At 37.7% G+C, this 21,917-nt stretch overlaps 4 protein-coding genes across 5 annotated transcripts in view; 3 read left to right on the top strand and 1 right to left on the bottom strand.

Annotated features, from left to right (window-relative positions):
• Positions 1–362: 362 nt before the first annotated feature.
• On the top strand, positions 363–14,155 carry LOC143897867 (uncharacterized). The gene is made up of 9 exons (XM_077406819.1): positions 363–2,058; positions 5,309–6,279; positions 6,930–7,220; positions 8,039–8,868; positions 9,565–9,732; positions 10,009–10,249; positions 10,627–10,753; positions 10,845–11,026; positions 12,330–14,155. Exons 2-9 carry the CDS (start codon positions 5,461–5,463, stop codon positions 12,576–12,578), a joined length of 2,907 nt encoding a protein of 968 aa, XP_077262945.1. The 5' UTR covers positions 363–2,058; positions 5,309–5,460; the 3' UTR covers positions 12,579–14,155.
• A 1,377-nt stretch (positions 14,156–15,532) lies between these two features.
• Positions 15,533–19,259, top strand: LOC143898163 (uncharacterized). 2 transcript variants are annotated; one of them, XM_077407465.1, is made up of 3 exons: positions 15,533–16,237; positions 17,042–17,220; positions 17,456–19,259. In XM_077407465.1, the coding sequence occupies exons 2-3, from the start codon at positions 17,098–17,100 to the stop codon at positions 18,338–18,340; spliced, it is 1,008 nt and encodes a 335-aa protein (XP_077263591.1). In that variant the 5' UTR covers positions 15,533–16,237; positions 17,042–17,097; the 3' UTR covers positions 18,341–19,259. The 2 variants fall into 2 exon arrangements, with proteins under 2 accessions (XP_077263591.1, XP_077263584.1); XM_077407458.1 differs by having other exon boundaries at positions 15,533–16,347.
• LOC143898210 (afadin- and alpha-actinin-binding protein A-like) lies at positions 19,141–21,873 on the bottom strand. Its single transcript, XM_077407512.1, has 6 exons — positions 21,727–21,873; positions 20,916–21,059; positions 20,635–20,832; positions 20,356–20,487; positions 20,160–20,271; positions 19,141–19,752 (listed from the first exon to the last, which is right to left on the bottom strand). Exons 2-6 carry the CDS (start codon positions 21,051–21,053, stop codon positions 19,544–19,546), a joined length of 789 nt encoding a protein of 262 aa, XP_077263638.1. The 5' UTR covers positions 21,054–21,059; positions 21,727–21,873; the 3' UTR covers positions 19,141–19,543.
• Positions 20,987–21,917, top strand: part of LOC143897968 (putative GMC-type oxidoreductase Mb1310) — a 32,416-nt gene continuing 31,485 nt past the window's right edge. Inside the window, exon 1 of the mRNA XM_077406995.1 lies at positions 20,987–21,026. The gene's annotated coding sequence lies outside the window, so the exon portion shown is untranslated. The remainder of the gene's footprint in view (positions 21,027–21,917) is intronic.

The raw sequence follows: 21,917 nt of genomic DNA, 5'->3' as shown, positions 1-21,917 counted from the left end.
TTTAAAATTGTACTTAAAAAAACGTACGTATCAATAAATTCATCGGTGTAGAAGAAAGAAAGAAAATGCTTGCATAAGAGAAAGCGTAACGATATTAATAATAAAGAAATTTGAATATTATACCACAACTACTAAATAACATCGGAATATCCAAAGATATCCAAACATCCGCAATGAAAATCGGTCGACATTTAAAAAGTTCAGAGCAATCTTAACGTGTTTGGAAAAAAACACGTACATATATATACACTCGACGAGCTTATAAACTCAAAATTACGTAACGGCAAAAAACTTGATAAAGAAAAATAGTCTCGGCATACGATAACGGTTATCATACCGATACGATGCGGTGCGGCGCTCCGATACGGTGCAACCGTCTAAAATGTACATATACGTAGGAGTTTCATTTGATTGCGACATTCCAAAACAAGGTTACGTGCTCGTCGCGCTCGATGTAACGATATATACGCCGAAAACACAAATACCTCGAGTCGTACATCACCTGGTACTACGATCGCACGTAGCTACGTTACTGGGGGGGCCGCCGCGCCGCGCCGCGCCGGCCGCGCGAGAGCGGAGAGAGCGCGATGACGCGTCGCGACGCGTCGGGGTTACGTCCGTCGCGTTGCGTCGCGTCCGCGTCGCGTCGGGTCGTCGGCACGCGTTCGCTCGAGCCGCTTGCCGCGCGCGGCCGCGCGGTCCGCCAGTCGTGCGCGCGTATCGCTCGGGACCGGGCGCGTCTTTGAGGATTCATCGGCATCGAAATCGTGTCGCGCGACCGCTCGCACGCGAGAGGCACGGCACGGCACAAGGGAAGGGGCAGCGCGGGGGCCGTTTCTTATTTTTTTTTTTCCACCAATCAGCCGCGAAACTCCCGCGAGAGGTTGCGCGCGACGGCCTTGACGGGCACGCGCGTCGGGAAATACGCGAGCGATTAGAATAGATATACGAAAGATTATAGAGCGGCCGGGCGCGGAAATCCCGCGGAAAAAGAATCAGCGGTTTCCTCGGTCTCGGTGTTGACGCGAGAGACGAAAGGAGAGAGAAAGAGAAAAAGAAGAAAGGAAGAAACCGCGAAGATAGCCGCTGCCCACTACTGCGACGCGGCGCGATGCCGCGCGATGCCGCGCGCTGCCGGGCCGACAAAAGTCGCGGCCGCAGATAAGGATCCCGCGAGTGTTCGCTCGATATTGGAGCCGCGCGACGTAGCGCCGAAGGTCGTCGGCGACGTATACAGCGACACGCATGATCTGGACTAACTCCGAATCAGAGCACGCGGGTGTGTTTCGGCCACGTTGCATTGGTGCGTGCGTGCGTGCGTGCGTACGCGCGCGTGTGTTTGTGCGCGTGCGAGAGACTGGATCGTTCGCAGAATCGCAAACGAGTCTCCATCTTTCTCTTTCTCTCGCCGAGATCTTGGCAGATCTTGGTGGAGACTATAGTCGTTTATTATTATCGCGCTGTACGACGATCCGTTCTCCAGTCGCTGGTGCCGAGAGAAAAACTGAATTTTGAAGCAACGTGCGCGCGCGCTTGTATCTTCAGTCCAGATCGTTGATATAACTCTAAATGGTTGTCAGGATTGTTAATGCGGGTACATGTATACCTGAGGCAAGGCGCTCGCCCTACTTTTCCCGGGATAAACCCTAATTGGATGCAACGTGACGCGGAAGTGACGGTGTGCTGATCGCGAGGAGAGCGGTGGAAATCGAAAATCCGAGTAGGAGAACGGAGCACTTGGGTGGGACGTGCGGCGAAGAGGCCGAGATACGGAAACGACGCGTGAAGCGTCGAATATCGCGTGTCGATAAGATCGTGGAGTCGATCGCCTCGAGATCGGCGCACAAGCGGACAATCGCGCTCTCCGAGCGCCGAGCACCTTTGCGAGCGGAGGCTTGATGAAATGCGGTTTTTCTGACGCGGTGTTACGACGTCGACGCGCGACTCACGTGGCGATTTCGAGAGCGGAGCGTCGAGACGACTCTCGTGTGAAAGCGATCTGTCTTCGCGATTGCGAAGCCATCAGCGATTCAGCGTTATTCGGAGAAAACGCATGAGGTAATTAATTACCCATTACCCTATTACGCTACGCGACGCAATTTGTCCGAGCAATTTAATCGACTTGACTCATATCTCAAGTCTGTCATTGTATTTGCAAATGTATCAGTTTATTGTAATTTAAAAAAAAATGAAAAAAATAAAAATTCTGAAAGGAATTTCGTGTATCGCCTTTATAGACAATAATCATGAATAATTATTAGGCAAAAACTTTTTAGCATTTATGTGCGAATAACATTTTCAAGTTCTATAAAGTACTGTTAGAGTTTATTTATGCATGCACATATGAGATTAATAAAAAAATTATTCTGTAAAACAGTTTTGCTATATCGATAATTATTTGTTTATTCTACCACTTGTAATATCTTTTAAAAAAGCCTGCTATATGTAAATTGCTGAAGCAGCTTAATTAATTATCTCGACCGACTCGGATTTAAAAACTGTCATGGAACTAAATTAATTCTTTTTTAGAGATTTCAGATCTTTTTATTACATAGATTGTACAAATCAGTCGCATAAATATATATACGTAACATATATATATAATTTACATATTATTTACAGTTTGAAGTATTCGTCTGCGATATAGCTTTTTAAAGACTAAAGATAGCGGAGAATATAATATTTTCTTATCTATTTACGTCTTTGAAGTACAGTTCTTAGAAAACACTTCATCATTTATCGTGTTATTCCAAAGTTGTTAATGGAGGAGAAAACATATATATGTATGCTTTGAGCTTGGCGTTGTTTCTCTTGCGATTTTGTTGAATTTTTACAGCGAAAACGTCATTATTACGCACGATCATGCATGTGTGCGTCTGTCGTCATGTACGAATGCGTGCGAGCTGCGGGCGCGTGGTTGACGGTCGCGTGCTCCGCGGGCGGAGCTTATATCCCGGTATATTGAATTAACACGATTACTCAGAACCGTATCGATATTCTTAATTGCTTAATTGCTTTTAAAATGCGTGTCCGTTTCTCGCGACGCTCGGCCCTCCAGTGATCGTGCATTCATTTTAGAGTTACGAATCTGAAAAGGCAAAATCGAGAACGGAACATTTCATCCGGAAAATTGAACTTTCACTTCCATCTGAAATCTAGAAGTCTTAAAATTTTTTGAAAAAAGTAAAGTTGCGAAATCGCGATTTTAATTAGCTCATTTCGTTGAAGACTTATTTGAATATGATTGTCATCGTTTGCTTTCGAGCCAATTTTATAATCAGGTTTTATTTTTCATTCGACGCGGAGTTAAACTTTATTGAGAAAAATTTGTTAATCAAATTCTTAAACGGTCAACCTGGTCGCAACCTTCGATCGGAGATTTCACAGCGAATTTAAGATCGAACGTGAATATCAAATGAATTGGATTATAAGTCGAAAAATGTAACCAGCTTAACGAGATTTGAAAGTAATTGTATTTAACGATGCACTCTTTTGTTGATGGCAATTACAGTAGACCCCTATAAACGGGTTTATACAACACGCATTTTTAATATTTATTTTATATTTCTCATAATAATATATTATATATAAGGATTCTCGTATAACACGGAACGTACTCCCCCGCCCCCGTATTGTATACGAGGCGAGGTACGAGGGTCCACTGCATTTGTGAATTAATCCTATAATGCTTGGATAAAGATAGTGAGCATTATTAAAAGATCTTTTAATACATCAATTTGATGTATATATAAGTTCTCCGAATTGTTTACTTCGGCTAGAGCACAATTGATGAATAACGAACTTCCATTTGATTTCCGCTATTCAAAGTAAAATTAGTTCAATGACCGAATAGATCAATCAATTAAATCGTCATTTCTGAATCACAAGTTGGATTCTTTGGACGTAGTACTTTTATTGTTGCTGCTTGAACGTTCAGCTTTTTTGCTATACATCACTATTTTCAACGTAACATGTTTTTATAAAAGTTTCTATAAAAATTCCTTGATATTAATGCATCTCCATTATGCGTTTGAAGAGACTAATTAAGATCCTAGGACGATAATAAACGACTATCAGTCTATTTATCTAGATATATGTAACATTGTCACACCTGAGGCAGCAGTCACGCGTTCTGTGTATGGCGCATTATATTATTACCTTGAGGCATACATCATGATAATCTTATATAATTAATTAAATTAGCGTGTTGAAATTTTTTAATACACTTAATAAGTCTATTATTTTAAAGACTAAATTTAAATAAACTCCACTCAGCTTTTAAAATGTAAAAATTTATTTCCAATTTCCACGTTTCTACAATTATGGATCAAATATGAAGATTTGCTGGCTTGTTGTTAAAAACATTTAAAAAAATAATTCTATATATAATTAAATAATTATATATATTATATATTTATAAAAATATACGAACAAGGAAATTATTAATAATAGTAATTAAAATAATCAGAACTTTATTTTGCATGTAACAAACGTTATGATCCATGTCGTAGAAATCGATTATTAAATGATGATAACGTAATTTTTGTTGTCTCGGGAACGTAGGTTATCACGAAGTTTTTAACGACCTCTACACTTCGAATGTACTCATGACTTCGTGATGTTTTGCAAAATTTTCCATACTTTTATCAGCAAACATTATTATTAATTGAAGTAAGAAGACTTCTTGATCTGGTTCTTGGATTCTGGGAAAAGTTTATGCAAGCGTATGCGCGTGTATTTTCTGTCAAACAATATGTGATGTTATACGTTAACACACATACGCTTACGTTTACAACAACTAACGAGCGCGATAAAACTGCAATGTCAGCAACAAAATACATCATACTCCTAGATATCAACGCGTATAATAATGGAATATATATGTATATTAATCTTACAATCAGCTCATGAATGTTTTCAAGATGGAACTTGAATTAATTATACTTATGTTGGATTAATTTTATGGTATTTATATGTAATTAGACAATGAAAATTAATTTAACAATAAGTAGCTTTAAATGATATATAGAATACTTGGTTTAATTAAATTTTATAAATATATATAATATATAATACTTATCTCTCTCTCTCTCTATATATATATATATATATATATATATATACTTTTTTAAAGATTAATGAAAGAATAAATTGTGTAATAAGTACACAAAAATGTAAATTTTGAATTGAAGTAATATTTTTATGTATAAGTCTTACATAATTTTTACATTTAATAATAGATTTATAAAAATCTGTCAATATTTCAACTATCCTATAAAATTTACTTTTGCTATTATTTATTTCACAGATTCACATTAGAACAAAGTCTCTAGAGATCAAGAAGACATTAACTGAAGAATTAAACGTGCGGAAAAAACGCGTAAAAACGGCCTTTATTAATTCTCTTTGAGCAGTTATTTATATTACTTGTAAGAATAAGAGAAATCCAGGCAGCAAACCATGGCCAATTCCGCCCAAATTACGTCGATCCGAATCGAGTTGAGGTTGCAACGCGTCACGATTCCGGACTGTTCATCCGTGAGCTCTTTGGAGGAGGATTACGGATCAACCGAGTCCGAGGATATGTCTATTAGCCCGAACAGGTCTTGCCGCTCAAGCGCGGACGCGGACAAAAATTTTGACCTCGACGAGGACTTCCGCGAAAAACTGACCAAAGATATAATCGAAAAGTTCGAGAATCTGCAGCTTGCGCTTAACAAAGATACCAACGAGAACGTTGGTATCGACAGGACGCGCCGCATCAGTAGCGAAAAAGTGGACAACATAGAGTATTGGGACAGTTGCAAGTCGCAAACGGGCCATCGTGCTAATAATGAGGACATAAACAACAACGAAGACAACGTCACGGCTTATGACAATAAAGGTTGCCTGCCGCTTAACATACGCGATGACACCGGTGACGATTCGGAAACCGAACAGGCGGAACGACAGGAGGAGCATGAGGACTCTGATGACGATTCTGATTTGATCGAACGAGGACCGATTAAGCCCAATAATGTCCAATCCCCTCGGGAACACCCATACTCTATGATAAGCTGGCTGTCGCGTGAAAACAATGACGCGCTGGACTACGACAAGACGGCCGAACAGATCCTGAGGATCAAGGATTATAGCGAGAAACTGAATCCCTGCTTGGATCAGTTGTCGGATTCGAGCCGAAATCAGGCATCGATCGGAGCGATGGGTCTGGCGATGAATATTAGCTGGACCGGAGAAAATAACAATGATATCTTTCATAACGGAGATCTTGGAAACGATGTAAGTTTTGTTAAATTATATCTTTCGGATATTGTGCTAACGATGACGTTTTTACGTGATTATACACGATTCTCGTAAAGGTGTCATTATATCGCGTGTTGAAATAAATTGCGGCGATTCAAATTGAAACGCATTCTTCCAGATAAATTTACACAAAAATTTCAAAGAGAACATAAGAAAAAAAAGAAATGCCATTTTCAATTAAAAATTGATTTTTGCTTTACCCCAATCTATTTTTTTTTTTTTTTATAAACACACTATTGATAACGAACGTATGCCTGCAAAAAAAATCATTGCCATATATATAGAACGCTATTTGAATGTATTGATCTGGATATTTCGAATAATTATAGTCGGGGAACAGCTACGTATATTGTTATGTTAATTTCCTCAATTTATCTTTATGAGAAAAAAATCTTCTGATTATATACGCGTGCATATTAGGGGAATAAAGAAAGTAAATTAAAAATTTAATAAATATTCTTCCCTTATGTATGTCGTTAGCAATTACATAATTACTCGGCTGATAAGGGAAAGGTCGCACGCGCGTGTCGACGACCGAGATTCGACTATCGAATACGACGCAAAAAAAGGTCCCCACGAGTCCCGCTCTGTGAAAAAAAAAAGGATTTAATCTTATCTTATTTCAGACCGCGGCACTTCCTTCCATAGTCGTCGACGAGGGAGAGGACTGCTTGATGGACATCCTGTCGCGTAGCGATTTACAAGCCGCGCGGGTGCTCTCAGACTCCGGCAGTCACTCAATTCCTTCACCAGGCGCGAAAACCTGGTCCGATTCCCCGGCAAGCAGCTACAACTACGTCATCTCGAGGTCGAACAGTCGGGCGTCGAGTCGCGCCCAGTCGCCGGGTTCTGCCACGAACTTGGAGTCGCCGCAGATGCATGTCAACGTTATTGGCAGCCCGCTCGGTTCGCCGCAGGTAAGTCCCGCGATGGCGCGATAATTTGCATAAATGTATGAGGAGCGTGCATAAGTAGCACTTGGACGAGTCCCGCAGTCTCGGCGCATGCCTGGATAAAGTGAAACGAGTCCGCTGAAGCGCTAGCTAGGCTCTTGCGCGAGCGAGACTACACTGCAGGCGACTGCAGGGTTTAGCCGCACTCCGAAAATATGTAATATTATGCCCGGGTGGAAGATTAAGCTGAATTTGATTAAATACAGTCGCAAATTAAAATACAGCGCAGCTTGTTTATTTTGCCACATTATGTCACGGTATCAGCTCGTCCGATTTATCTCGAGGCTAACAAGTAAGCCGTTGACTATACATTTTTATAGACAATACTTTTACGTGTTGAATAGAGATTACTTTTTTTTTATGTTACTTGCATGATATTTCTTTCGTCTATTATATCAATTTATTTAAAGTTATTTGATTACAAAATATAATTATGTCAAATATGTTAGAATTTATTTCTTGGACACACATATGTGCAACTTGTCTGTTCACTTATCATGACATATAGAAAATGCTATAAAAATTAATGAATATGTGCACATACACACTATAAATCCATAATAAGAGGTTCAAATACTTAAAACTGTCCAACCGATGCCTACGTCGGCGTCGCATCCATAAAACACCTTTTATCGCGGTTTGACAAGCCTTATAAAATATTCAAACAGCTAGCTGACAGCTTGTATAAGTTTTAGTAGCTACTTGTTCCGCTGCGACCTAATATAAATACGAAACGAATTCACGACAGTTAGTACGATTAACCAGACGCCTCCTTTTTGCAGGTCGCATCGTCGTATCGGGTGCCGCGAGCGTTGTCCTCCTCGTCCTCGTCCAACCAGTCTTACAGCGACGTGTCCAGCCCGTCGAATTACCAGACGCCCCTGAATTATCAGAACGAGGAACAGCTCGGCGAATCCTTATCCGGTTGGAAAGGCGTCTACGATTCCTCGGGATCGTCAACAGTAACGATCGTCAACAGTAGCGACACTATCGATTTGCTCCAGCTTGTAGAGCAGGTCATAGAGGAGGACAAGCAGAGCAAGACGTTGAAGGAGCCGCAGGTTGCCTCAAACGCCCCTTCCTTCTCGTCGGCCTACAACGACCAGTGCGTATCCGTGCGAGCGTTGAGGAGTGATCCGAATCCCGCATCGCGCAAATGCCCCGCGAGCGGCATGCGAAGCGAGAAGCTGGAGGCTTGCTTGGGCGTACTCAACGCGAACTCCATACAGGTCGGCGGTCTGCCCATCGACGGCAGTCTCGTGTCGGTCTACGCGAGCAAGGGAAGCACCGGCGGATGCGCGATCGTGAATCGTGCGGTGAACGGGCACTCGGCCGATATCGAGCCAAGATATTACGAGCCGAACGTGAAGAACGGTGGCCAGGTCAACATTGTGCCGCAGCACGACGCGAACACGCTGCACGGGGTCGGACTGGCCAATGAGACATCCGCAAAGACTTCTGAACAGAATTTGCGCGCGTCGCGGGAGAAGTACACGATGTTCCATGCCGCTGGTGGAGAGAAGAAATACGACCAGCCGCCGTCGATGTTTGTACCTAGCGACTATGAGATACCAACGATGGTCTCTTCATTTGTACCTAGTCGTCCACAGAGGTAAACTTGAAAAAGTTATTGCGAAGACGCAGGATGTAAAAATGAAGTAAATGAGTGAAATAGATGACGGTGATTCGAAAAAATTGGTTGATTCTTAAACGTTAGTCAATGTTTGAAATATTTCATAAAATTGACAAAGAAAGTGATTATTTTTTAAAATGATACCTCTCTTTTCTTGGAGATACAATCAGAGTTTCAGCTACGTTCCATACTCCTAAATATGTTTTAATCGCATATTATCATCGCGCTGATGTTGCTCGCGAGAATGAAAAAAAAAATACGTGTTCTTTATTTCCACGAAGTTATGTAATCAAAATTAATGGCAGATATCCCAATGAAACGAACGATAACGAGAAGTATTGCAATAAATCAACTGTTTAAGTTTTCAATGGCATATTTATGCTGTCGGTACCTTCGGGCAATCGGAAAATACGAGTTTAATTATAAATCAGTAGCAATCTAAATGCACACACATATCATGTATATTACAACTAATTGTAAACATTTTTTTGTTAAGTTGGATTGCTCGATATGATTTTAATTTGCACTTAAGTAAACCGTCTGTTTAAATCGAGTCGTAATACGGAGTTTTGAATGTTGTCGTTTTTGCGCTATTCGTGTTAAAATAATCATCACGACTTTCGCGCGAATAAGAGTGATAAGAAATGTGGTTAACGACCCGATTTGCCTCGGCAGGAACTCGAATCGAGACATAATACCGTGGCCTTCGCTGAATTTGCCATCTGTAAGAGCGAGCGAGAGGCTGAAGGAAGGATTGCGTCCTAAGGAAGTGGAAAGAGCAATGAGTAATCTGCTGAAGAAGTCCATAGAGGAACTAGCGGCCACGGACGAGGATGGTGACACGTAAGTAACGTGCTCCATACTTTATATGTGAATGTACGTGTAGAGCGCATTAAAAAAAAAAAAGCGTACATCTCTCTCATACCGCGTTTATTTAAATACATTAACTGACACTGTCAAACCTTCTTCCGATGCAGCAGTGTTGCATATGCAATTGGATAATAAAAGCTAATTACAGTCTGACGTTTGAAAAGTAAACAAAAAAGTGACAATAAAAGCCACCTTTTTCCGAATTTTCTTTCTGACCGCGTGCTAAATTATGACTTTCGCGTGTAATAGAGCACTGATGTGCCTGGTGGGTAATCCAGAGGAGTTAAAGAAGAAGAAAGCTTATTTGGTGCCATTGGTTGAGAGATTGGGCAACCTGCCGGGTGCTCTATCAATGGTGAATAATCGCAACGAGGACGCTTTGTACTTGGCCGCCATGAATTGCCCGGAAATGCCGTACGTCACCGGATATCTGGCCGCCGCAATGCTGCAGAAAGGGATCGATATCAACCAAAAATTATATCATATGCGCGTGAGTTTTCTCATAATTCCTTTACTGCGAAAGTCGTTTTTGTATGCTTAACTCGCCCTAACGCGAATCGGTCGCGCGTTTGCGCTTTAATCGGATACTTATATTACAATCACAGATGAGTTTGGACGAAATAATTCCAATTGCGTGGAAAAGGTTCTCTCTTATCTCGCCGAAGTAATCGCGCGCGCGATTATTCATTAATAAATACATTTTCGAATACATTTACGATTAATTGCGCATAATTACTGAATAATCGCGCGACACATGATGATCATATTGAAAAAAGAACAAGCGTAATTAACGCGGTTTAACACACGTTAAAGACAATTTTACAGGCGATGGCAAATTTTCTGATACTATCGTTTCCGTTATTTCAGGGTGACACGCTGATACACTCGGTCGCGGCACGCGGCGATTTCCACGGGGAGATCTTGGCGGAGCTGCTAGCGTTGAAGACGGTGCAAGGGAAGCCTGTGTTCGACCTACTGAGGCGCAATAACGATGGTTAGTTAAACGGGAACAAGATTAAAGAGAACGAAATTACACAGAGGTCCGATTCTGGAGATAGGGAAATAAGAACGCGTGTGCGTTTCAGGGAGAACCGCTCTTCACGTCGCAGTCGAATCGCACGATCCCACCGGAAGGGGCGTCAAGTCCTTGGCCACGACGCGTCTTCTCTTGCAGAACGGCGCAAATATCCTGGTCAAAGAGAACAAGTGTGGCGACACCGCTTTACATATGGCAGCCTCATTGAGTTGCGATCCAGCACTCGTAAAGGTAATCCACCTGAGGGATTTCCCGGCTTCGCGCGTTAGTTGTCCGTGAAATCGCGAAGATACCTGTATAATAATCGGCTTTTTGTTTTGCTGACAAAGTGATATTTATACGTTCTGCATCGTATCGCCTCTTGGAATTAAGAAGAAACGTTGTCGATATATTCGAGAAACCTTGCGATTTTTTTGTAAATAAGAGAAGATAAACCGAGAATAACAGCAAACTGTTTTGATACAGTGATATTATCATAAAATAATTTTTCAATTGTTCAATCCTAGGAGATTTTTCTAAATTAATGCTGACGCGCGTTAATAGATTTGTCTTTCAATTAATTTTAAGGGACATTTAATTATATTCATTTATAACAAATACTATTAAAATGTCAAATTGTTAAATATTGACAACTCGAAATTTGCAAAGACGATCTTGTGTTACTCAAGTTTAATTAAAAAAAGATTTTACTCTAAATTTTCCAAAGACCTTGTAGCTAGAAAGAAATGCGCGTCTTCTGAAACACGTTACGTGATAACTCAGTTATAATGTTGTGCTCGAATAAAATGTTTATTTTTTATCTCTTTTTTTCCATGTCTGACTGGTGGATAAGACCGGTAGAAGGATCCACCAATCAGAGATGGCTATAGAGAACAAATAGTTGAAGCAAGAAGTAATTGATCCATTCACTTTTATTCACCCAGAATTTCGCGCGATAACCCCTGACATGCAATAGATAGTGTTATCAAATTTGTTTGCGGATGACAAAACAAGTGTTATGTTAAGCGTTAATAAAAAATCAATTTCGTGCATTTGACGCGTTTGTTCCCTACCGTATTTACATTGCGAACACGCACGATAATTGTCTCTTCTTTGAAAAAGACTCTACTGTAATATCTGCCAAACTGTTATTTTACATTTTATCCCAAAAGAGCGTTTAATCATAATAATATTTCACAGAGAATTACCCCTTTTTTCTTTCACAATTAACATAGTACTTCTAAGATATAAAATGTCACATTTAGCATTCCGTATCCCCAAATAAATGAAATCTATTAGTAACTTCAATATTATTAAACAAACAAATTATTACACAAAAGATAAAGAATATTATTAAATTAAAGAGATATAAATATTTTGAAAAAAAACACTATAATGTTTTTTAAGGTAAATTGCGGATATTCTTTAATACACTAGGGATTTATTTGACACATGCAGACTTTATTTTAGAATTAAATTTTAAAAACGATGTATACTGCGCGATATCGTCGATTTCCATGCAAAATATGTTCAGACTTTTCTCGTGTTTTCGCAGGTGTTGCTGTGCAAGGCCACTTCGAATGTCGTGAACGACATCAACTACATGTTTAACACGCCGCTGCACATGGCCGCGTCAGTCTCGAATACCGTAGTAAACTTAGAGAAGCAGAAGGAGGTCTGCCGACTCCTGATACAAGCCGGAGGTCAAACAAACATAGTAAACCGGCAAGGGAAGACGCCGCTGGCGCTCGTGTCGCCAGAAAGAAAAGAGGCCATCAAAAGGATATTCCACAAGAAAGCGTGAAAATGATAAACGCGGAAATGAGATGATAATGATAGTGACGCTCGATGATGGGCTCTACATAAGACTGATCTCTGCGGAAGTATTTAGGAGCGCGAACTTGGACTCCTTGGCGCTTTCCGCTCCATTTCGTGAACTGCTGCGGCAGGATTCGCGACGTTCATCACGAGCAAACCCTCAAGACTGTGACTCAAACCGGAAAGGAGTACCAACGATACGTACAACTTTATTAATAGCGTGAAATTGCGGGGAAATTGTTGTAGTCCCCCCCCCCTCCCCGAGTTGCCAGTCAATATGAAAAAACGTAATTTACTACGCTGGAACATCTTTGTATTCGTCTTGTCTGTTTAACACTAGATATGAACACAAGTCCTTATTTTTTAGTACCAACTATCAATGTTCTTCAAACGGAAGAAATGAAAAATATACATGTTACATACATGTATTTAAAATTATACAATATTTTCTGATTTTTACTTTTAGAATTTACTATTCTAGTTGCAATCTAGTGATACGTATATAATATAAATTTAATATAAAAAGAGACTAAAATCAAACAGGCACATTCAACTAAACATACGAAACATAAAAGTTAGTGTGTCTCAAGATATCTTGGTGTTATATGTCGCTATGCCTTTGACTTAACAATTTATGCAGTTAAAACAAATATTATTATTCCCTTAAATAATATAATTGTGTAATTATATTGCACTCCAATATTTAAATGGCTAACGGAAACGGATATTTCTAATACCTCAGACCAAGTGTTTTCTAGAAAATAAAATTATTTGATTTCGCTTATCTAATTCATAATATTTCCTTCTCTTTATTTCTTCTCAATTATATGAGTAATGCCAGCTTGCATTCTCTTGGTTTACAGTATATACTTATAGTTTGGATGTACAGAAGGTACTTTATTCAGTTGCTCAAAGATTCACTAAATCACGATATTAGCAAAGCGAAATTGTTTTATTCTAATATTTACCGTGTCTTTCTTTAATTAACGTGTACATATCATTTACTATCTTGTAAGCTAACGTTTAAATATGTATTAGTTTCAGCCATCGAACGCCTATATATGTATATAGTGTAAATTTTACTCTAACAAGCCAGCTTGTTCCACGAAGCGAGTTTCCCCACAGTTTCCCTAGCAACTCATTTGTTACACTGACAACAACGGGAAAGAAACGTCTCATTGAGAAGTTTCCTTTAATTTTCTTCTTTGTATTACATTATTCGTCATTTTTACTCGGAAACGCGGGCTGAAAAGAATGAAGTGCTAAGTCAGACAGCTACAAAAATCGTTACGTGGAACACTCGTAAATATTGTTACGGCATATAAGAGGGAATAAATCGTGGCGCCAGTTTTTTTATTAATATATACTTTCTGGTTGTTCCACAAATCGAAAAGCTGGCGCCCGCGCCGTAAAGACAGATTCCGCTATAGCGAGCGGTGCGGAAGTATTGCGGCATGTTGCGAAAGCGTGTATGCGTGAATGCGCGAGTTTTGTTGGACGTGCGTCGATAAAAGTGTGCTACATTAGCATATATGTAAATCGTAAATACATTTTTATACACACAACTGGTGTGCGCCGTTTGTGGTATTCCCGTCTTTTCCGCACCGCGAGCGATGTTGTAAAATCCCCTGTTTAATTCTATCCGAATCGCTTCGTGCGATGTATCATAATGCACATTGAATTCTTGTTCATTGATATATAATGGCAGTGATCGAATAAATCAAACGTTTCGATACGGTTTAGACAGCAGAATTCGGAGGCCCTGATGTGAAAATAAAATGGGAGCGAGTCTTGTCTATTCCCATAAAAAGTATTCTACTGTTAAAAATAAATAGTCAAAAACGCGCTACATTTTGTCTTGAAAAAGATCACATTTTAGCGGATAATTTCTTATTCAATTATAGCGTATTTTTATTATCCCTAAAAAATGGGAATAATGATTTAGTTCTACGATTTCAACGCCTGTTGTGTCTATAATGATCAATCCGCCACTGTTTAGCAGCTGACCTAATGTAGATTAACACAATTATTATTCTCAGCATTTCAAAGTGATGAATTATTAAATTTACAAAGTTAATGGTTGCACAACCTCTCATCTTGATCCATCACACGATTTCTTTTCCTTATATATTTGCGTCGCACATGTATAATGACTTAATTCAGGGAATCGTAGGTATTACAAATTAATACAAACTAATTAATCTATAATTTAATTTGCTGTTGCGTTATCATAATGCGATTATAACGAGCATGTCAACAATTTTTACAATTCTATAACAATCACATATATGTAATTGTATATTGTATATATACAATTATATAATTTTCTATAAGAATCATAATCTCTTTATAAAATGTTCAATTTGAAGATGTATTTATTGTTCTTTCTACGTGTGACATTGCAATATTAATCTAAATAAAGATTATGTGTTACTTAAGCTATAAATACGTTTAAAATGATATTATTAAATATAACGTACTTTTATTTTTACATTCACAATAACCACGTAAGAAATGCAGAAGCGATAATTATAATACTTTGAATGTTATTATACCGAAGCCTTCTCACAAATAACTTTCATTATGAAAAAAAGATAGCCATATAAAATAATACATGGCAGACAAAAATCAATCAATAAATCTTCGTATAATATAAATGTAAGTTATATCTCATCTATTTCATAGGTTATTCTTCAATTTCTGTTGACCAATTCGAAATTGATTTTTATTACTTGTTTTTAATAAAAATGTCGAAATACTTACGATTTTCCGTGTTATCAGAATTTCAAAGCGGAACAAAATTGATTTAACTTGTTTATCCGGATTTATACTTCATTATAAAAAATAAATTCAAGAAAATGGACTATTATTTTTTATAATTCCATATAACGTTACATGCTTCATATTACATACACTCATCTTTCTTAAATTAAGTCCTAAACTAAATTTCTATTAAAAAGTAAGATCTACTGGAAATTAAAAGAATAATATTTTATTATCCATCGCTAAAGTAACTAAGTTTATAAATCTAAAATATTCTGAAAGTGTATCATTATAACATCAAAGCCCACAATTATGATGCAACTTTGTAGCCATTAGGATGGTGTATCACAATAAACGTTATCAGAGCAGTTAATATTACAACTTATCGTGGTAGTTCTTAGATATTCTCTGCCACACTGACCGCGTTTATCCGGTGCATTCTCTCACCGTGCAGCACAAACGCGCTAGTATTGTCAGGCTGCCGATTACATTGTAATATCAGCGAGCGTGCCAAACCCTGGACTCCACGCGGCTACCGGAATATATTTACTAAATAGCACGTTACGATACACGTGTGTCAATCACCATAAAAAAGCGGCGCGAAAGAACTGTCTATCTTAATCGCGCACTCGACTGTGGATTCATCCGACGCGACGGCTGAATGCGATACCCAAAACTAGTCATTGTCTGCTATCGTTACGATACGTTCAACATCGAGGAAGTGCTTGCTGTTCCGGTGATTTCTTCTTGAAACGACAAAGGATTCACCGACAGGAAACGTCGCCGAAACATCACCGGAAACTTGAAATCTGACTATAGTACCAAGTGCCAAGAGATAAGGACTCGTAGAAAGCGCGAATGGGGAAATTTTTAAAGGAAAAGGCGAGAAAAAAAATCTAAGAAGTTTTACCGTGCGGAAAACCACCAAGTTCGAAAATATGAGAGCGTTTCTTTCTTATTTTTTGGTTTCAAAGTCGGATTTATTGAGACTGGTAACTTATACGTATATATATTCATTAGCGTCAAAAAATTCGTCTTGGAGTTTTTACTCTGCGAACTAGTGTATTTTACTTGTGTTCGAAGGGAAGTCAATCTAGAAGAAGTGCGTTCATCTAAAAACAATCTTTAGCTTAACATTAATAATAAATAACATTATTGATTTTCTTGGAATTAGTTTCTTCGACTTCATCTTTGTGCTGTCCCACAAAAATATCGCCTGCTTTCTTCTCTTTCATGCTGTACTCCGCCGCTCGCTCTTACACAAAGAATTTTTTTATATTTACAATAAATTGGCACATATAAAGAATATCCTTATACTCGTAGTAAATTTTATGTAAAAAGACGAAGTATGGTGGAAGACTTGACATTCGAGTCTGATAAATACTTAATCGCTGAGATTTTCATAAATTTTCGCAACATTCAGAGATAGAGCTTGATTTACATTGTTTTATCCAAAATATGCATTAAATTCAATAGAATTATATTAAAATACAATTTGTGATTGATTAATATATTTGTCTTTAATATGTGTGTGCGCATTTACGATATTATTATTTATTTTGAATGTATATCTGCCTTTGATTAGAAATTGTTTAAAGAAAAATCAATTTTTTTAGTCATAGGATCGTATCTTTATCAATCTGAAAAACGAAACATTTCCTTTCTAATTTCCCTTTCTAATTTCAGTGCAAACACAATCGACGGTGAGATTTTATACACAGATATAGCTGTATGTGCTGAATATGGGAGCGACCCTACTCGTTGTAATACTCACTGCGGCATTGTTCGCGACTGCAAATAAAATCAACGAACAATGTCAAGTTCACAATGAAAAAAGGATTGCGTGTAGTTGCATCGGAAACGAGGTATGCTGACTAATTCTTCCGTGTCATATCGTCGTATCTTTCCTTTTATTCTATTTTTTTATTAGCTTTAAAATAATATTACTAAATAGTACTGTGTATAACTAATGATTTCGCTATCTCTTCGTAAAAAGTGCTGATAATAAAGCGTCCGTTAAACACACAAGGACGCAAAATAAGTTGACGTAAAATAGCTGGATACGGTGTGTGCACTTGATTGATGGTTCTGATTTTTCAGGAATTTCTCCTACCAGAGGAATACGATTACAAGAACATTACCAGCGTGTCTGTCACAGGATGCGTTTCAGCGAACCTCCATTACGCCAGTTTTCCGGAGGCGAGCAATCTCGAGGAGATGATAGTTCAGAATATCAGCGGCAGCCTCAACTTCGAGGTCTTCTTTACGTCGAACCGCGTGAAACTGCTGAAGCTTTCGAACATCGGCCGGATACCAAAGATTATGGGCCATACGTTCACGAATCTGATAGCTATCGACACACTCGCGATCGAAGACGCGCTCATCGAGAACCTCGAAGAAGAGTTATTCTCTCACATCAACGTGTCGCACTTCATCATGATGAACGTTACGATCGAGCGAGTGGACCGGCTGCATGTCTCCGAGGAAGGCGGCGCGACATTGCGCATAGTGAACAGTGAGCTACGTAATGCCAAGGAAATCTTGAACTTTGCTAACTTCGACAAGATCGAGATCACCGGCTCCAAGTTTGAGATGCAGAAACCGGGGGTGATGTCTATCCAAGCCACCGTTGCTATCGTGAGGAACAGCATCTTCTCGAACGTGAGCATGAACCTGGTCACCACGAACGTCATCGTGATAAACGGCATTTGCGCGGATGGCAAGAGCACTCTGAGGCTCAGTTCGAAGCACATCAATAGCACCGACAACAGATTGCCGAATGAGATAGCGTATCCGGGAGGTGATCAACCTGGGGGACCGGAGCCGTGGGATCCCCAGGGGGGCCCCCGGAACCTAACGATTCGGAACAACACGGTCTGCAAAGCGGGCAACTGCAAATGTTCAAAGAGCAGCGGACAGGCTTTGTATCAAGCGGCTATCCTAATATACATTTTCTTGTTAACCATAATTATACGTTATATTTGATGCGTTCATGCCGCGACACTAAATGAAAACGGTCTTATAATTTAAGTCTGATTAGATGAAATTGATCTGTGAAAAAACCAATCGAATCTTGACTCGATATATCAAAAGATGAAATGATGATCTGAATAACGTATAAAATGAAGAAACAAGAATCCAAGATAAATCCAAAAATAACATTGGTTAAATAAATTATGGTACTTGCGTCCCTCAAAGAATAAAAAATCAAATCAAGATTGCATTGTCATAACATAATCACTTGGTTTTCCTTTGTGGATTACAGAGAAAAACATAATGACCAAATTTTCGAATTATTTTCCTATTAATTAGGTTCTCCAATTTGAAAATCTGTTGTTTTTTTTTCTTTTTTTTTTACTATTTCTTAACTATTTATTATATTTTTATCATTCTTATTTAAAAAATGTAATTACGTTAATATTGAATTACAATTGCATGTATAGAAAAAATGGAAAAAAATAGCTAAAGAGAAGCCTGAGAGTAACGTATTCACACTTTATATGGAACCCATTCACATTCGTCTCTATGTATATAAAATATGCACATTGAATTACGTAGCTACGGATATTTCCGGTGGGTAACACGCTATGTCTACAGTTCTGTTCCACGTTACGTACACGATTGTTTGATTCTATTCCGTGCCATACCCAAAATGTAAGTACGTAACAATCCATTATAAAAATAATAGCTAAAATGGGAGTAAATGTTTTTTTAAGCGTCAAGTATACTTTTTATTTTAATAGTTTTGTGCAAAACACGCCAAAAAAATCTTATTGATATACACGTTTTGTGCATATTGAAGCGCCAGTGGACGAGTCCACTTAAAACGCGTCCACTCTCAGGCTATTTTTGGCTAGAAAATATATCTATGTCAAAATATGAAATGTATATATACGTTAGGGAATCACAAAGCATATCTTTATTCAATTCACAAATCTTACAATTAAACAAAATTTCTCTAATACGCATCAATACATTAAAATAACGAAACTTATTCAAAATACAAAAGCTCTCTAGTTACAAATTATAGAACAATTACAGATTATAGAACAAAATAAATATTACTACAAAATTCCGTATTGCTGTGTTTCTAAGACTATACATATTTCTAACAATTGTATGCACTTTTTTCCTATATATACGTCTAAAAGATATGAATAAATTATAAATATCAATTATATTTTATGTTCAAGTATCTACATTGACCCATGTTCCTCCGGATGCTTCGATATGTAAATCAATTCCGATCTGATGTAACTCCAGAGCTTCCTTCAGATTATTAATTTCTTGCAACATCTGTCTATTGTTTTCTTCCAAACGGCAAATGGTTTTCTTGTATCCAGTTAACTCCTTCTCATGCATTTTTTGTAATAATTTGTCTCTTGGTGTAAAAGAACCTGTATGGGCCAAAAAATCATTAAAATCTCTCGATTTTTATCACATAGGTATATTTGTAGTCAAAATTGCGTTATGTACCAAGCATCAAAATCTATGTAATGCATATACAAAATTTTTGGAGTATACCAACTCCTGGCCAATATAATCAATTCATAATGCAGCCAAGTTAAACTGGCTGTATTTATTTTTGCGCACGAAGAATTTTACTTGAGAATAATAAAACTGTATTTCATTAACTAACTAACTCGTTAACTAACTCAGAAAGTATCCTGTGTATATATATATATATATATATATATATATATATTATGATACATATTATATAAATATAAAAAAACACACACACACCACACATGGTCGTACGTTTAATAAGAATAATTAGCTTAAAATCATGTTAAGTACTAACCAGCAGATTTTTGTAACTGCTCTTGGAGCTTCTGACTATTCTGCGTGATTCTTCTTATTTCGTGCTCATGTTGAGTCTCTTTAAACTGAGCTTGTTTCTTTAGCTTTCGTATCTGTGAATCAGACATTTAACTTCAGTTTTTGTACATTATTCAAATCAATCTGTATAAGCATATTCTACATAAATTGAGAATTACCTCTTCCTTTTCCTGCTTCAGGTCGCGTGATGCATCCTCAAATTTAACAGTAAGTCTCCTTTCTCTCTCCTCTACTTTACATATCGTATGTTCCTTCTTCTGTAAGTCTTCCTTCAAGCGCTTTATATGATTCTGTACATACATTTGTTATTAAATATTATAATTTTATAAGCAGTACATAATTTCCACACATACTCACCAATCATTTTACTGTGCAGCGTGGAAAAATAAAAAATATCTCAGTATACTTATACATGTTTTAAGTAAAAGCAAACTCACCTTAAGAGTAACATTATCATTAACAGTTCGCTGATTTAAATCAATCAATTGATCGTGTAATTGCATTAAGTATCTATGCTTGTGTGTCAACTTCCAAGTGGCATTTATCACTTGTACACATAGCTTTTTCAACGATTCTGCGCTTTGCCGATCATTGCCTACGGCTACCGGTGGGATACCGATCAATGACTCAAATTCCTATAGATTTAGACATCAATCAATATCTGTATATATACTTATGCGCATTTTAATAAAATTATTGGCCATATCTATCTCATTACTTCATTCAGTATATGCAAAGACTGTTCTAAATTGTCCTGTTTACAGAATACAGTTTCTTCGCTAATAAAGTCGTTCCGTTCAGCAAGCATACTTCTCAAATCCCTCTTTGGGTAAGTACCGTTGGAAATTGCACTCATATTTATCTGCACATATTTTTTTATCGTTAGGATGTATATCGAGAGTAAAAATAAGTTTTTCAATCTTTTTTAAAATTAACAAGTAATATTCAATTGTTTCAAGCAAACTACATAGCAAATAAAGCAAACTCACACAAACAAAAATTAATTATATCCGCAATTTAATACTTCATAGAACAAATTCTAATGCTAGTTAAATTCCTCTTTGTCCCCAATTAAATGTCGATTGTTTATCGAGCGACTCATGTCATATGCAAAGTATATCTATACGAATGTAATAACAAACCCGCAGAAATATGCTACATCTTATTCTTTACTGAAGTAAACCGACTCTCTTTTTCAAGCATAATTGAGCAGTCACATAATAATCACTTTTACATTATCTTTAATATGAATATAATTTTATCAAAAGATAAACATACTAAAAAATTATAAATTTTTCTGATATTTGTTGCAGAGATATTAATATTAATATTTATTTTTCCAACCGTTTTATATTATAGTCAAATAGAGTGTTTATATTTGCACAATTACCCTAAGGAGATTGATCTGCTCTCTGTAATTCCTAACCTCAATGATTCCCTTTTTCAAACATATATCTCTGCCCCTAGATATTTTATATTCAGCTAGATAAATTTTCTAATAAGTCCCTTTTTCATATTTTTATACTTACAATATAGCACTCTTATTTTATTATAATGTCCTTATTTCATTGCAAGAATATAGTTTGGTTATTTTCTCTGTTTCTCCTGCACTCACACACACAACAACAACCCCCTACAAATCCTACGACCTACGATCACTAACCGAAATCTAAACCTAAACTTTACCCTCTCCCGTGCATGTAGATTCCTCTTTCTCTCG

This window comes from Temnothorax americanus, unplaced genomic scaffold, assembly GCF_048541705.1.
Source record: "Temnothorax americanus isolate GAGA-0224 unplaced genomic scaffold, ASM4854170v1 Scaffold1, whole genome shotgun sequence".
NCBI classification, from domain to species: domain Eukaryota; kingdom Metazoa; phylum Arthropoda; class Insecta; order Hymenoptera; family Formicidae; genus Temnothorax; species Temnothorax americanus.
This window is presented reverse-complemented; position numbering and strand designations above follow the sequence as displayed.